General features: G+C 38.9%; 1 protein-coding gene and 1 pseudogene across 2 annotated transcripts in view; both read left to right on the top strand.

Moving 5' to 3' along the window:
• Positions 1–5818, top strand: part of LOC107703431 (voltage-dependent T-type calcium channel subunit alpha-1H-like) — a 56012-nt gene extending 50194 nt beyond the window's left edge. For both annotated transcript variants that reach the window (XM_016506057.1, XM_016506056.1), the window contains exons 26-33: positions 225–358; positions 450–520; positions 1345–1423; positions 1992–2113; positions 2213–2518; positions 3195–3363; positions 3463–3617; positions 3708–5818. In XM_016506057.1, the coding sequence (XP_016361543.1) occupies positions 225–358; positions 450–520; positions 1345–1423; positions 1992–2113; positions 2213–2518; positions 3195–3363; positions 3463–3617; positions 3708–4697 (2026 nt within the window). In that variant the 3' untranslated portion in view covers positions 4698–5818. The remainder of the gene's footprint in view (positions 1–224; positions 359–449; positions 521–1344; positions 1424–1991; positions 2114–2212; positions 2519–3194; positions 3364–3462; positions 3618–3707) is intronic.
• A 2687-nt stretch (positions 5819–8505) lies between these two features.
• LOC107703350 (coiled-coil domain-containing protein 97-like) overlaps positions 8506–14194 on the top strand; it is a 6589-nt pseudogene continuing 900 nt past the window's right edge.

Here is a 14194-nt window from a genome sequence, read left to right as displayed (position 1 = left end):
GCTAAATTAAAAGGAGTCATGATCCCTGTTGCTTATCATTAATCCCACAATAGCACATGTATAGGTGCAGTCAACAGTATGTTTGTTCTATTTTCACTGTTTGCTCATAAATCTGTGTACGGTTTGTTTGCTCAGCTTGCCTAATGCTCAAAAACCGATTAGCTAAACGATGCTCGTTGCTGGATGCTGTATTTTAACTGTATGATGTTGTAATGTGCTGGCAGATGGAACCAGCTGGATCTAGCCATAGTCCTGCTCTCTATCATGGGCATCACCCTGGAGGAGATCAAGATGAACGCAGCACTGCCAATCAACCCCACTATCATCCGCATTATGAGGGTGCTGAGAATAGCCAGAGGTACTTTCATTTTAGCTAGTTAACAAAAAAGTTATTTGCATGTTCTATTACAAATAGATTTGTGGGATTTGATTTGTGCCTTTGCCCGCAGTACTGAAGCTTTTGAAGATGGCTACAGGCATGAGAGCCCTGCTAGACACAGTTATGCAAGCTTTACCACAGGTAACTAATGTTGTGTGTTTTTACATTAATTCATTCATGTATTTATTTAATAATAAATATATATTTTTATTTTTATATAAAAATATTTATATTATTTTAAATATTGTATTTATATTTGTTATATTACATTTATGTTTATACATACCTTGTTAAAAATAATAATTTTAAAAATATTTTTGTCTTTTGTTATATATTATTTAACATGGCCAAATACATTAGGTTGCACTAATGTACTTTTAAAACATTATGATATAGAGAATAAGGTCACATTTTATTTTATGCTCCAATTCTTGCTATTAAGTAACTCTTAACTATGACTTTTGCCTCAATACACTCCTAAATACTGCCTATTTTAAGTTAGTAAGGTAGTTCTTAAGTTTACGTATTGAGCAAGATTTAGGGATGTAGAATATGGTCATGCAGAATATGTGTTTTATAAATACTAATAAACAGCCAATATGCTAGTAATATGCATGCAAAAAAGCAAGTAGTTAATAGTGAGATTTGGTCCCTAAACTAAAGTGTTCCCGAGAATAATATTGTAACAGCTAAAGTAACTCTAATATATACTGTACAGTGTATTATAGACAAAACATTACCTGACAAAACATTTTTTGTACACACATATGCTGTGTGTGTGTGATTTTGCTTTAAAGAGATATAGATGTACTGCACAATTGCATTTGTTTTTTGTCTTTGTGTGGATATGTAAGACATGGGGGAGGACAGAGAGAAAGTTGGAGATAAAATATTTATAACACGATGTTACTCCCCATGATTGATTGTTTAATAACATATTGTGATAATGCGCTTCCTGTCTTTAGGTGGGAAATCTGGGCTTGCTGTTTATGCTCCTCTTCTTCATTTATGCGGCACTTGGCGTGGAGCTTTTTGGGAAACTAGGTCAGTGCTGCAATCCTGCTCACTGTTCATACTGAGCTCTCCATTTCACAGTTCTAGCGGCTTTGCTCTACCTTAGCTGCCACTCTCATTTTTGGGTCAGAAATGCTTAAATTTGGTCCCCAAAGGCACGCTTCAGTTTTAGAGCTCTCCTTAGAATACAGTGCTGTCATAATGGGAGAAGAACCTAAATTAGCTCTGTTGATCTTTGGAGCTTGTTCCTGCAATGGCAGTGTTTTTATAAGATAGCCTCTAGGCTCAAATAGACATTTCTATGCTACTTATATCCCTGCGAGAGGCCTCTGGAACACGAATGACATGATTATGCTTTCTCTTAAAGGGCAAGCACTCTTTTACTTTCATTAGCCTTCAACTTTAAAATCAATCCTAATTATTGTGTCAGACGTGTCTGGGGGTAACAGCTCATTTGCTTCTTTAATGGTAATACAGGGGACTCTGTCAGGTTATCTCCACTTCTAGCAACACATTCAGTGATAGTCTAGCTATGCTTTTTGTGTATAAAAAGTATTTGACTGTCATCAAACTATTATTTACCTATGTTTTCATCTAGAATGCAATGACAACAACCCATGCGAAGGATTAAGCAGACATGCTACTTTTGAGAACTTTGGAATGGCCTTTTTAACGTTATTCAGAGTATCGACAGGGGACAACTGGAATGGCATAATGAAGGTATACGGTGCAGAAAGACTTTTCATTGGTCTTTTTCTAGTTGCATTGAGAGTGTTTTATAGGTGCAGTTTTATTCATGAACATGTCGCATATTTGCAGGACACTCTGCGAGAGTGCCTTCCAAATGAAAGTAACTGCTTCAGCTATCTGCCCCTGGTTTCCCCCATCTACTTCGTCACCTTTGTGCTAATCGCTCAGTTTGTGCTGGTTAACGTGGTGGTGGCCGTACTGATGAAACACCTGGAGGAGAGCAATAAGGAGGCTAAAGAAGATGCAGAAATGGACGCTGAAATTGAGATGGAGATGGAAATGGCTCGGCGTCTCAGCAACGTCTCAGCAGGGAGCTCTTCAGGGCCGGAAGGAAGGGCAACTTATGTAGGACCACACCCGCAGAAGCATGGACAGGTATACGTGCCACAGTTTGCCCCAAATGACGCAGAAGTCATTAATAAACAGTGTCGAAAAGAAAGAATGTTTTTAGTTAAACCATGTATTTATGGTTTTATGTTATTTAAGTATAATGAAGGGTTTTCAAACTGGGATCTGGGGAACTCCAGGGGGCTGCAACAGAGTACTAGGGTATATAACACTTAATATTTTTCTTTATACATGAAAATATATACCTGCCTTTATATTTTAGTTCTTTCATTGGGGGATCATTATATTTGGGGGTCCTTGACAAAAAAAGTGGTATAATGAACTGGCAATAGTGTACGAAACTTTATCCCATTTGTTTTCTTAGTTTAGTTCTGCACTTACTGAGCACCATTAACTCTATAAAGAGCAGCCTGAGTTAGCTGCGGGCAACAGAATTGCATTTGTGTTTTATTGGGTGCTGAGTTGTCACAATACAAAGAAAATATGCTGAGGGGATGTGGACAGTGAGAAGTGAGAAGTGAGGCTCTGCGGGGAGGCCAGGAACATTTGTTACCCCTCATGGGCTGCTCCGGCAAGGAGTGTATTTGCTTTGTCAGCTGCATCGAGCTGGTGAATGAACCTGGCAAGCTTGGCTCTAGGTGTTTATAGGTTTGTGAGTTTATGTGTGAGGGCAAAAGCAGAAGAATACATTTCTCTTACGCAGGATGAGGGGATGCAAAGAACACAGGAGAATTTGCTCTCTCCACGGAAAATGTCAGTGTCAAGGATGCACTCTTTGCCCAATGACAGCTACATGTTTCGTCCTGTGAGGCCAGCCAGTGCTCCTTATCCACTGGAAGAAGTGGAAGCCAGTCAAGGGTACCTTGAATTAGGTATAAAGAATCAGAGTACATGACTTTGTGTATTAATAATTACTGATCTCGAAAGGGGAAAAAAAACTTATGAAAAGTCTTCATTAACCTTTCCTGTAGGCTCTATCACCTCAGTCCACTCCCAGCCATGCGAAAGCCATTCCCTGCTCCAGGTCCCCGGTGTTCCTCCCCATTCCCAGTTCAACTACCTCCCCAAGATTCCCCCTCCCATGCTCTCTCCAACCCACAGCATAGGCAGGATTTTACGCAGACAGGTATACTCTCGCTCATCCCATCCGTATTAAGTGCTTCACTGTTGTTCAGTGCTTGCAGTTCACGTTGTCCTGTCATGTTTATTCTTTCAGAAGGCAATTAAAAATGACTCCGTCGATGTGCAAAGTTTCGACTCCAAAGACAATCCCGACAGACAGGTAGGAATAACTACAGGCAGCTTCAAGCTGCGTGTTCCTCGGATCACCGGACCCAGCATCCCTCAGGGGTCACCCTTGCTGCCCCCACGTGGACATGCCCCCAGTGTCTGCACCTTCCAGCAGCCCCATAGCCAGCACAATATCCCTTCCAGACCTCCCAGCCTGGCCAGCAGCAGCAGAAGCACCAGCCCCAGTGGCTCCATGTTTGATTCCGCCGATCCGACCGACGAGGAGGTCCGCCACATCAACAGCACAGCACGGCTGTGGGTAGGGACTCAGGCAGAAGCCCGGAGTCACTCCCTGTCTCCTTACACCACCTCAGGGATGCTGCTTCCCATCCCTGTGAAGAACTGCAGCAGTGCTGCCAACTTAAGCGTCAAAGACCCGAAGAAGTGCTTCAGCGTGGACACGGAGGGTTTTCTGGAAAAACCCTATGGTACCGATGACCATCGCAGGCACTCGATTGAGATTTGCTCTTCAGTAGATGATGGGCTGTTTGGTCAAGAACTCAGTGAGAAGAGGCACGTTCCCATGCGTGGACAGTCGTTGCACATTCCCCGGAAGAAAAAGATGAGCCCTCCCTGTATCTCCATCGAGCCCCTGTTTGAAACGGAGGCTCCCGCTTCTCTCGCATCCATGAAAAAGCTGTCGGAGAGCAGCATGCTACTACGGAGGAGGACGCCATCCTATGACCTGGCCCTGCAGCGGGAGTCTCTGGATTTGCCGGAGAACCAGCTGTCTACCCAGCCGCTCATCAAAGTAGAGCGGCACCCCTCTCACTGTGCCGAGTATCTGTCCCTGCCGCACCCCACCCCAATGGGCGGACTGGCAGGCATTCTGTGTGAAAACACACAGCCGCCCCCCTTTGACAGCCGGTTTGAAGAATCCACGGACTTCAGCTCTGTAAACAGGACAGCCCAATGAGGGACATCGGCTTTAGTGAAATTTTACCATCCACACTCAAGGGTGCGGCAACTAGTTGAATGGGGGATGTCGACCTCTTTCTGTAGCCAAAGTTTTCCTTGTTTCTTTTTCAGATGTAATATCATCATGAAAGCCAGCCAGGACTGGCAACCGATCCTAGCGAACAGCGTTTGATCTGACTGTGTTGAACATGGGATATGCAATTTCAGGTTTCCACATGGAACTCTGGTTCTTATTTTAATCCCAGTGCTCAATCACATTGATTTGAGTTCAGGATGTGTAGTGTTGTGTATCATCTGTATCATATTTGTCAGTCTCTCCTCTCTTTGTCATGAGCATTGGTAATGTTTTCTGTAAAGACAGAGTATACAGATTAAAAGACTAATAAGAACTGTACATGTTATGTATTTTATTGACTCATGATGTGTAAATAGAGAACATATTGTATTAGTGGAGAAACAAGCTCTATTCATATGCACATATTTTTTATAGAGATCTATAATGTTTTTGCACACATCAATTTGAATTGTCCTCTGTTGTCTTCTTGTGAATGTACATTTTTAAATCAAATAGCTGTGGGATCAATTCTAGTCTGTTTAGGCCTACTGATATTGAGATGATTTTTATTTTTCTATTGGGAGGACGGGGTGTGTCGTATAATATAGATCCAATGAGAACCAAACTCCAAATGATCTGTAGCCTGAGTGCAATAGACTATAAATGTTTCTGTAAGTTTACCCAGTTAGGTTACTCACTTTTTAAGCAAACATAGCCAGTAACGTGCATCTCACATACACAACCCTCTACCATACTCAGGTTCATCTCAAAATGTATATTACGATTTCTGCTACACTCTACATTGTAACCAAATTTAACCAGAACATAACCTATTTTAACATTTTGTGGCCCTTGGCTGTGGCACAAGTTGCATGTGAAGGACAGAGTAATTCAAATGTAAATGTGACCGTTTCTCCTGATGTTCAAACTTTATCACTGTCAAAGCAGAAGACTGAGGGAGTTTATATCAGCACACGTCTGATCTATTTTTTGATCTGCTCTGCTTTGAAATGGCACCTCTGGGTTTGTGCCCTTGTGAAACAATGAAACAACTGTTTAATGAAAGGAATACAAAGGAATGTTTTGATTTGTTTTTTTTTGTTTTAGAAGTGATCAATGTGATTTATGTAGTTAAACTAAGCCATGATGTTTTTGGCAAATCACAGGTAAATGACACCTGCAAATCCTGCTCTTTAAATGATATAAATCACACAACTACATATCCAGTGTCATTAATGTATCACCTGAGATTTAAAATAGTTGATGCAGCCTTTGTGCTGTGCTAATTTACTTTTTTCCTCCATTTATGATTCTCCTCAAAAGATGGAGAGGGAAAATCAGTTGCATGTTATCGAGAGATTTAGAAATACAAACATCTGGATGTTTTTGATATTTCAATTTTCAGATATTTTCCATTTGTAGACTTATTATTTAATTGCACTGAGATGTAATTACAAGTTATTACTCTTTGTAGAAATGAGTAAACCCACTTATTGTTGTCTAATGCAATATTTTATGATAGCCTATGTTGAGATGAGTGCAAGAGGTTTAGAAGTTTTAGCAAAAATCATGGATGATTACAATTGATAAAAGTATGTACTCTGACAACATAATCGGACATCAATTTAACATTGGACTGAGACAAATGTGTGCAGTGTTTCATGTATCTTACGGTACTAGATCCATGTTTTTGCAAGAGGATTGTTGAGAGTTTTTTTTTTTTAATTGCTATTGAATAAATGATAGAACTGTATGGATGGAGTAGTATACAACTGCTTAAAGTGTTTTAATCACTTTGGGCACATGGACAATCTTAGCGGGGTTTGTTTTTTTAATATGAGATTTTGCCATCAAACAGCCTAATGTCCTTAACCCTTCAATAAATAATCAAAGCATTTTCCTCAAGCTTTCATGATGATATCCTTCTCTCTCGTTATTGCAACTAAGACTTCTTTATGTAATGCAAAATGTTATTATTATTATTATTATTTTGGTTTTGATATGACTTGGCTGATGAAGAAGTGTTTGAAAAGCTATATACAATCGTATTTTTTTCCCTTTCTACACAATCTGAGGGATATTCTCTCATCTACGGATAATCATTTTCTAGCAAAAGGAAGATGTGTAATTTGTTTTTAAATTTATATAGACAGTTCAATAGTATGTTAGTATATTAAACTGTCCCTAAAAATGTTTTTTTCAATCAGATGCAATTTGTCTTTTGTTTTTAACGAGGGGCAAACAAGCAAAGATAAGGTCAAAAGCAGAGCCAGTTCAGACCCACCAGCTTTAAAATAGTGTAGCTTAAATGACACTATTCTAAACTTTATCTCCATACCGAAATCTCAGATGGCTAGACAGGGATTCATCTTTTATGAATGGTTAAAATGGTGTCCAGGAGCCCGTGAACCTATGAACTATAGCATAGCTCATAAACAGCTGTTGAGATAATGTTCTCAATTGAAACAAGTAGAGACTTGGACTCAAAAGCAGTATGATTCAACCAGTGGACATGATCATAGTAAAGGAACTGTTGACTCCCACATTTCACCTGTATGCAGACATGCATTGTCAGGATCCCAGATGTAGACGCAAATGTAGTAACTACACCATCTGGCAAAATACATCTATATAATCTGTTTTTTTTTTTGGCAAAAGTGGCTGAGTATTCATGGACACATTACATTTTACATGACATGTAAAATGGATGTAAGCAACATTTTGCAGACTGCAAATATTTCATATTAAAGTAGAGTACCCAGCTGAAATGAACATACCCAGTCTGCTGTCTTTCATATTTTAGGATATTAGTCACTAATAAAGGGTTTAGTCATTATTATTATTATCATTATTGTTATTATTATGGTATTTATGTCTGAGGTTACTGAAACATTAAGCGTGCCTGCAGAACTGAGCGCACATGATCAGAGGCGCCATAACGGGGACGGTTAGGACGATTCCAAGGGCCCCACGAAGGAGAGGGGCCCGGAACGTGATCGTGGTGGGCCCAAGTCAACATGCTATTCAGGGGGTCCAGAAACCATAACGGCGCCCCTGCCCATGATTAAAGATTATGAATTAGGTACTTCTGGGGATCCTCCGCCAGCCGAGCAACTGCCATTAAAATTAATGAGAACGCGAACGGTATAATGGAAAGCTGTCCAGATATTATGGACTGCTTTGTGATTCACTCACTCGATTCAAATCAGTATGTTTTGAAGAATTTATTTACTGTTACTCTCCAGTCGTCGAAGGTAAGTAAAGTACATGTATTAAGTCAAGCATAACAACGGATAAAAATGATTAAAGTCTCATGAACCTCGTCCAAAAAGCCAGAGTAAGGTGACTGAAATTCGCTGCTTACCTTACTAAATTATTTTTAAATTATGATAAAAGAATATGAGATAACCAAGTTACCACATTTATTATCAGCAACACTGTGGGAATTTTGGCGGCAAATATTAATGTTTTTTTGATGCGCTATTCTCTACTTACCTGACTGGATGATATAAAAAAAAATCCTCCAAAAATCCTATATGCAGCTAATTTTAATGATTATTCATCTGTGTCGCTGTAATAACTATTTTAGCTTCGCTTTCTGACTGGTCAAAGGCAGGAGCAGTATAGCGGAGTGTTGGCGTATGTCGCCATCTACTGGACAGGGGTGAACTTACACACGGTGGAATACACGGAACTATCGGTTTGCATTGAAAGTGTTCCACACGGAACTAATAGTGTGGTTACACTGACGGTCGATCACAGAACGTATTAAAACGCCGTTCTTTTGAATACAGGACAAGTAAAAGGACTGATGTAAAATTATTACATTAATTAAGTGGTACGAGTGTGTCATATATCCTACTACTACAAATTTAGCCATGAATATTAACGTGTTACTGTTGTCATACAGTAAGTTACACATTTAGTATGATTAGCGTTGGTATTTTTTGGTAGAATAAAACAACGATAGATAGACAGAAGTAGAAGACAGAAATGTGGGGAGAAATCGAGCCATGTAACGTTATCAAACCCCAGGAGGGAGAAAACATGAGCAGCTGTGGGACAAGACAGAGATGGACAGACTCCACACATGTACAGGTGAGATGTGTTCAGCCCATTGACATCCACAGAAGGGTCGTTTATGAAATTCATGCTTTATGAAAAGTACAGTTTTGCATCGTCTGATACATGCTATCAGACAAATAATGTTGCATTGCGCCAACTCAAGCTACGTGACTACTTTTTAATTTACTTTTTACTATGTACTTAAACTTAAACAAAGTGCAAATTTCAAGATAGTCCCTTACTGACAAACAAAACATTAGATTACGGGGTAAAAAGAGAAGCATTTGCTTGTAAATGAGGAATTCTTCTTTGAATAAAGACGGGTAAGTCGTAACACACAACTAGAACATTATTTAAGTAAAATTAAAACTTTTCATGAAATGGAAATTCACTTTTCTAAAAGCTTGTTATGGACCCTTTTCACAAGACTGTGATGACACGTTTAACGGTCATCAGCATCGTAAATCCTTGAAAGTTTTTCATATTTGTTTTTTTTTTAATGTATCTACATTTATAACACTATTCTTTGTATTATATCACATTTGCATCAAATTTAAAAAAAAAAGTTAAGGCTAATGCGAAGGTGTTTCTAATGCAGCGTCTATGGGAGGGACAGTACATTTGACATCGTTCTCTCTTCTGAAAGCCGTTATCAGTCTCTCTCAATTTTTTTCCTTTAACTCTTCCATTCACTTTTTTTTTTTTTTTAATGCTTTATTTAGTGCCAATTCACACACAATTTGACAATAAAAGCAAAAATGTCAATAAATTCAAAGACACAATGATAGTAAAAAAAGAAAAGAAAAAGAAAAGAAAATTAAGGAAGAAGAAAAAAAGAGAAAAAAACCTAAATAAATCAACAACAAAAAAAAAAGAACTATATACAGAGGGGTATTGAGAACAAATCCATATCTCTAACTACAAAATAAGTGCAAAGGTCCTTAAAAAGGATAAAGTTTCAAGGCTTTACAACAATCTATAGTCTTTTTTGCTTTAGAGTTCCTTACATCTTCCATCGCTTTAAGATACTGACAGAGCTCAAATTTAAAAGGTAAAAAACTAGGTGTACTCTTTGACCATCGACATTTATGAATGTGATATTTCCCTAATATAATAAACAAATTAAGAACAAAATATAATTTCTTCTCTAAAGGCTTATCATAATAAAATAAAACATTCTTATCTTCTAAAGTAATGTCAATTCCCGAAATCTAACTCTAACTCTTCCATTCACTGCTATTCAAGTTAGCCCAACTATGACGACTTCCGCTGCTGAGAAACCCGGAAATGTGAAAAAGGTCCATTGATCTTACTGTGACGATTCATCTACTGCATATGTGGATTTTTTTAGTCTAATTAATTTTTTTAGTCCATATGTCTCAACCTGTCATTGAAATTACAGACTTTTCTCTGGTGATGAATGAAGGCTTTTCCAATCATTCAGTCTGCTTAAAATCCACCTCTTCCTTAAAATTAAACTTTCATCATGACTTAAAAAAATAGAAAGAGAGAGAAAAGTGACAGTAAAGACGAAATGCTAGCTTTTCCCTTTAGATGTAGATAATATCTAGTCATTTTGTACAATTATCAAATGATACTAACCTCTTGAATCTCTGTTGACACTGCTCTCTAAAGCAGAAGACCAGCGAAATCCAGCCATGCCCTAAACCTAACCCATCTGACAAGTGCAATGAACCTGCTGCTCAAGACAGATGTCCTGCTGCTGAGACAGATGTCAAGGAGGCCCACAACACAACAAGCAGCTCTCCAAATCAAAAGGTGAGGTGTCACCTGTGCTCATGCAATATAATTCTATACATGAGTCTAACCATGCGGCGCTTGCTTGTTTTCCTCAGGAGCAGCCATCCAGCTGTCTCAGCTCAGTGATCGCGGCTATAGCAGCCAGTGGGAGTCCAGTGAAAAGCCAGCAGCTGGGAGAGCCAGATTTAACTGCAGGAGAAGAAGGAGGTTTTAATGGATCAGTACAAATCCAAGTCCTTGGTATTTCTGGAGCGCTACCAGGCCCATCAGAAGCCAGAGCACATAGAGGCTTTCTCACACCTGAGCAGTGACTGCAGAGCGCAGTATTACTGCAGGGAGATTCAGAGACGGGCATCCAGCACAGCCGACCGGAAACGGGTCCGTAACCATGGTTATGCAGCTCTCCGTGCTCTTCAGAAGGGTAAGCACAGTTGGTTTGTTTGTTTTCAAACACCTTTGTTTGTTTCCTTGTTTGTTTGTTTTTCTTTCTTGAACGTCAAGGCTTTTATGTATTAATGACCCTAGTTGTTTACAGATTGGCCAACTTCCATGTACCAGCATAGTTCATACTGTCGTTCATTAGACTGGCACAAGTTGCTGAATATTGAATATGTACTTTATGATTGTTAGAACATGGCTGTGTCTCATTTCAGAGATTGCCTGTTCCGGAGGTTGCATTTGTCGGCTGCATGCATCGAGTAACTGTTAGATTGCAGAGTAAGAAAGAAATTAAGAGTATTTTACACCTCAAAAGGAATAACAATCAGTTTCATTACCATTACATTTAAAAAAAAAAAACGAGACCACCTCAATGACGTATGCAACCGACAAATGCGACCTCCGGAGGACACTGCCTCCGAAATGAGACGCAGCTTGTTTGAAGTCTCCTCCAGAAAGTTACAAAATGACACTGCCTGTTAAAATACTTCATTTTGGCCAAATTCTAACGCAGCATCGCTCACGGAGAAGGCAGTCTCAAAATGCATTTCAGCAAGAAAAAAACTTCAACATGGCGCGGATAAACCTGGAGAACTGTTCATTTATTAAAGTCGTATATTTCATTCAGTAAAAAAAAGAATTGGTAAAAATAATGTAATATAAAATATATGCTACTGTTCAAAAGTTTGGAGTAGGATTTTTTTAATGTTGTTGAAAGAAGTCTCTTACGCTCACAAAGGCTGCATTTATTTGATGAAAAATATTACAAAAACAGTAATATTGTGAAATATTATTTTAAATATTATCGTACGTCAGAATGCTGTTCATAGACTTCAGTTCAGCATTCAACACAATCATCCCTCAACAGCTCATTCACAAACTGGTCCAGCTGGGGCTCAACACTTCGCTGTGCAACTGGCTGTTGGACTTTATATCTGCACTGTTGTTTACTTCACTGGTTTGCACTCTATCTGCCATGTGCCGTGTGCTGCTTTATATATATTTTTTATATATATATATTTTTTTTACATGTTACCTTATTTGTATAGTTGTATTTTATATTTAATCTGTATCTATCTGTATTTATGCTCTACTGTTAGTGTTATCTGTGTGCACCAAGGGTCTGAGAGTAACGCAATTTCAATTCTGTGTGTGTATGTGCTGTACATGTGGAAGAATTGACAATAAAGCAGACTTGACTTGACTAAAATAACTGTTTTGTATTTGAATATGTTTTAAAATGTAATTTATTTCTGTGAAAACAAAGCTGAATTTTCAGCATCATTACTCCAGTCTTCAGTGTCACATGATCCTTCAGAAATCATTCTGATATGCTGATTTGCTGATCAAGAAACATTTCTGATTATTATCAGTTGAAAACAGTTGTGCTGCTTAATATTTTTGTATGAACGTGATACATTTTGTTCAGGATTCTTTGATGAATAGAAACATCTAATATCTAACATTATAAATGTCTTTACTCTCACTTTTGATATATGACCTTGGACCACAAAACCAGTCTTAAGGGTCAATTTATCAAAATTGAGATTTATACATCATCTGAAAGCTGAATAAATAAGCTTTCCAAATCCAAATCAGAGTTTTTGAAAATCTGGAATCTGAGGGTGCAAAAAAATCAAAATATTGAGAAAATCGCCTTTAAAGTTGTCCAAATTAAGTTCTTAGCAATGCATATTACTAATCAAAAATTAAGTTTTAATATATTTACGGTAGGAAATTTACAAAATATCTTCATGGATCATGAGCTTTACTTAATATACTAATGATTTTTGGCATAAAAGAAAAATTGACCATTTTGACCCATACAATGTATTGTTGGCTATTGCTACAAATATACCCCAGCGACTTAAGACTGGTTTTGTGCTCCAGGTTCACATATAATGTACTGTATCCTTGTTAAATAAAATGATTAATAAAACCAAAAAAAGCAAGGCAAGAAAATTTATAAAATAACTCCTCTGCCACTTGCAAGAATAGCACTTTGATACTTTTATCTTATTCAGCCACTTTATCTCTCGGCAGAGGGCCAGTACTTCAGCGAGGAGCAGATGCGTGTGCGAGATCCGCTGCTATACGAGCAGTGCATCGGACAGTACCTCAGCTCAGAGGAGATCCTGCAGAGCTCAGAGGAGGCCATGAGGAGCGGCCCGGTGGGACTCGCTGACCTGCTTATCAACTCCTACCAGGAGAGACTGAGCGCCTCCAGAGCCGCCTGGAGGAGGAGCAGGAGAGAGAGCAGTGTGCAGCGGAGGAGTCTACACTGACTGACTCATGACTGAGGTTCCATTTAATTTCTTTATGGATTAATATTTTTTTATGTGTTTTAGAAAGTGACGAGCCCAGACAGGTAGAGTGGGAGCCGAATGCAGAAGAGAAAGCCATGCTGAGAGAAGAGTTCCTCAGTCAAATGCATCAGCGCTTCCTGGATGGCAAAGATGACTTCAACTACAGGTCAAATCATAGTGCTTGCTCATATAGATCTCAAAGTTTGAATCTAAAATATGAATGTTGCATTACCAGGATGTATTTCTCTTCAAATCAGTTGTTGCTATTTATTGAACTATACTGTAGAGAGCTAATTGCCCATATTTTAGTTCTTACATAACCTTGTATCTTAATATTAAAATATTAAAGGGGTCATATGATGCGATTTCAATTTTTCCTTTCTCTTTGGAGTGTTACAGGCTCTTGGTGCATAAAGAAGATCTGTAAAGTTGCAAAGACTAAAGTCTCAAATCCAAAGAGATATTCTTTATAAAAGTTAAGAGTTAACCACGTCTACCTAAAACGGCTCGTTCTAACACGCCCCCACATGTCTACGTCACGATGTGGGAAAATTTGCATAACGCCGCCCAAATGTTCACGCAAAGAAATAAGGTGTAACTTTTATTCTCGCTGTAGTGTTGTTGCCGCCGCCGCCATGTCGTGAAGACCCTCCGGCCTCCGCTCACTCTGTAGCTGCCGTGTGTGACACTGTTACGTTGTGAAAGCGAAACTACTTTGTTTGGTCTTCCAAAAGAGGACGATATCCGCTTCGTCATGCCTAGAGCTGATCTGTGCTGGTCGCTGAGGGAATATATCAACTTAGTGCTGTGGATCGCTGGATCGGCTTTCACCGTGAACGAAGCGGAGTCCAGCCCGGAGTCGTCACATGT

The sequence above is a fragment of the Sinocyclocheilus anshuiensis genome, unplaced genomic scaffold, assembly GCF_001515605.1.
Source record: "Sinocyclocheilus anshuiensis isolate Anshui unplaced genomic scaffold, SAMN03320099.WGS_v1.1 scaffold58, whole genome shotgun sequence".
In the NCBI taxonomy this organism is placed as follows: Eukaryota; Metazoa; Chordata; class Actinopteri; order Cypriniformes; family Cyprinidae; genus Sinocyclocheilus; species Sinocyclocheilus anshuiensis.
Note: the sequence above shows the minus strand (reverse complement) of the source record. Positions and strands in the feature narration are given on the sequence as shown.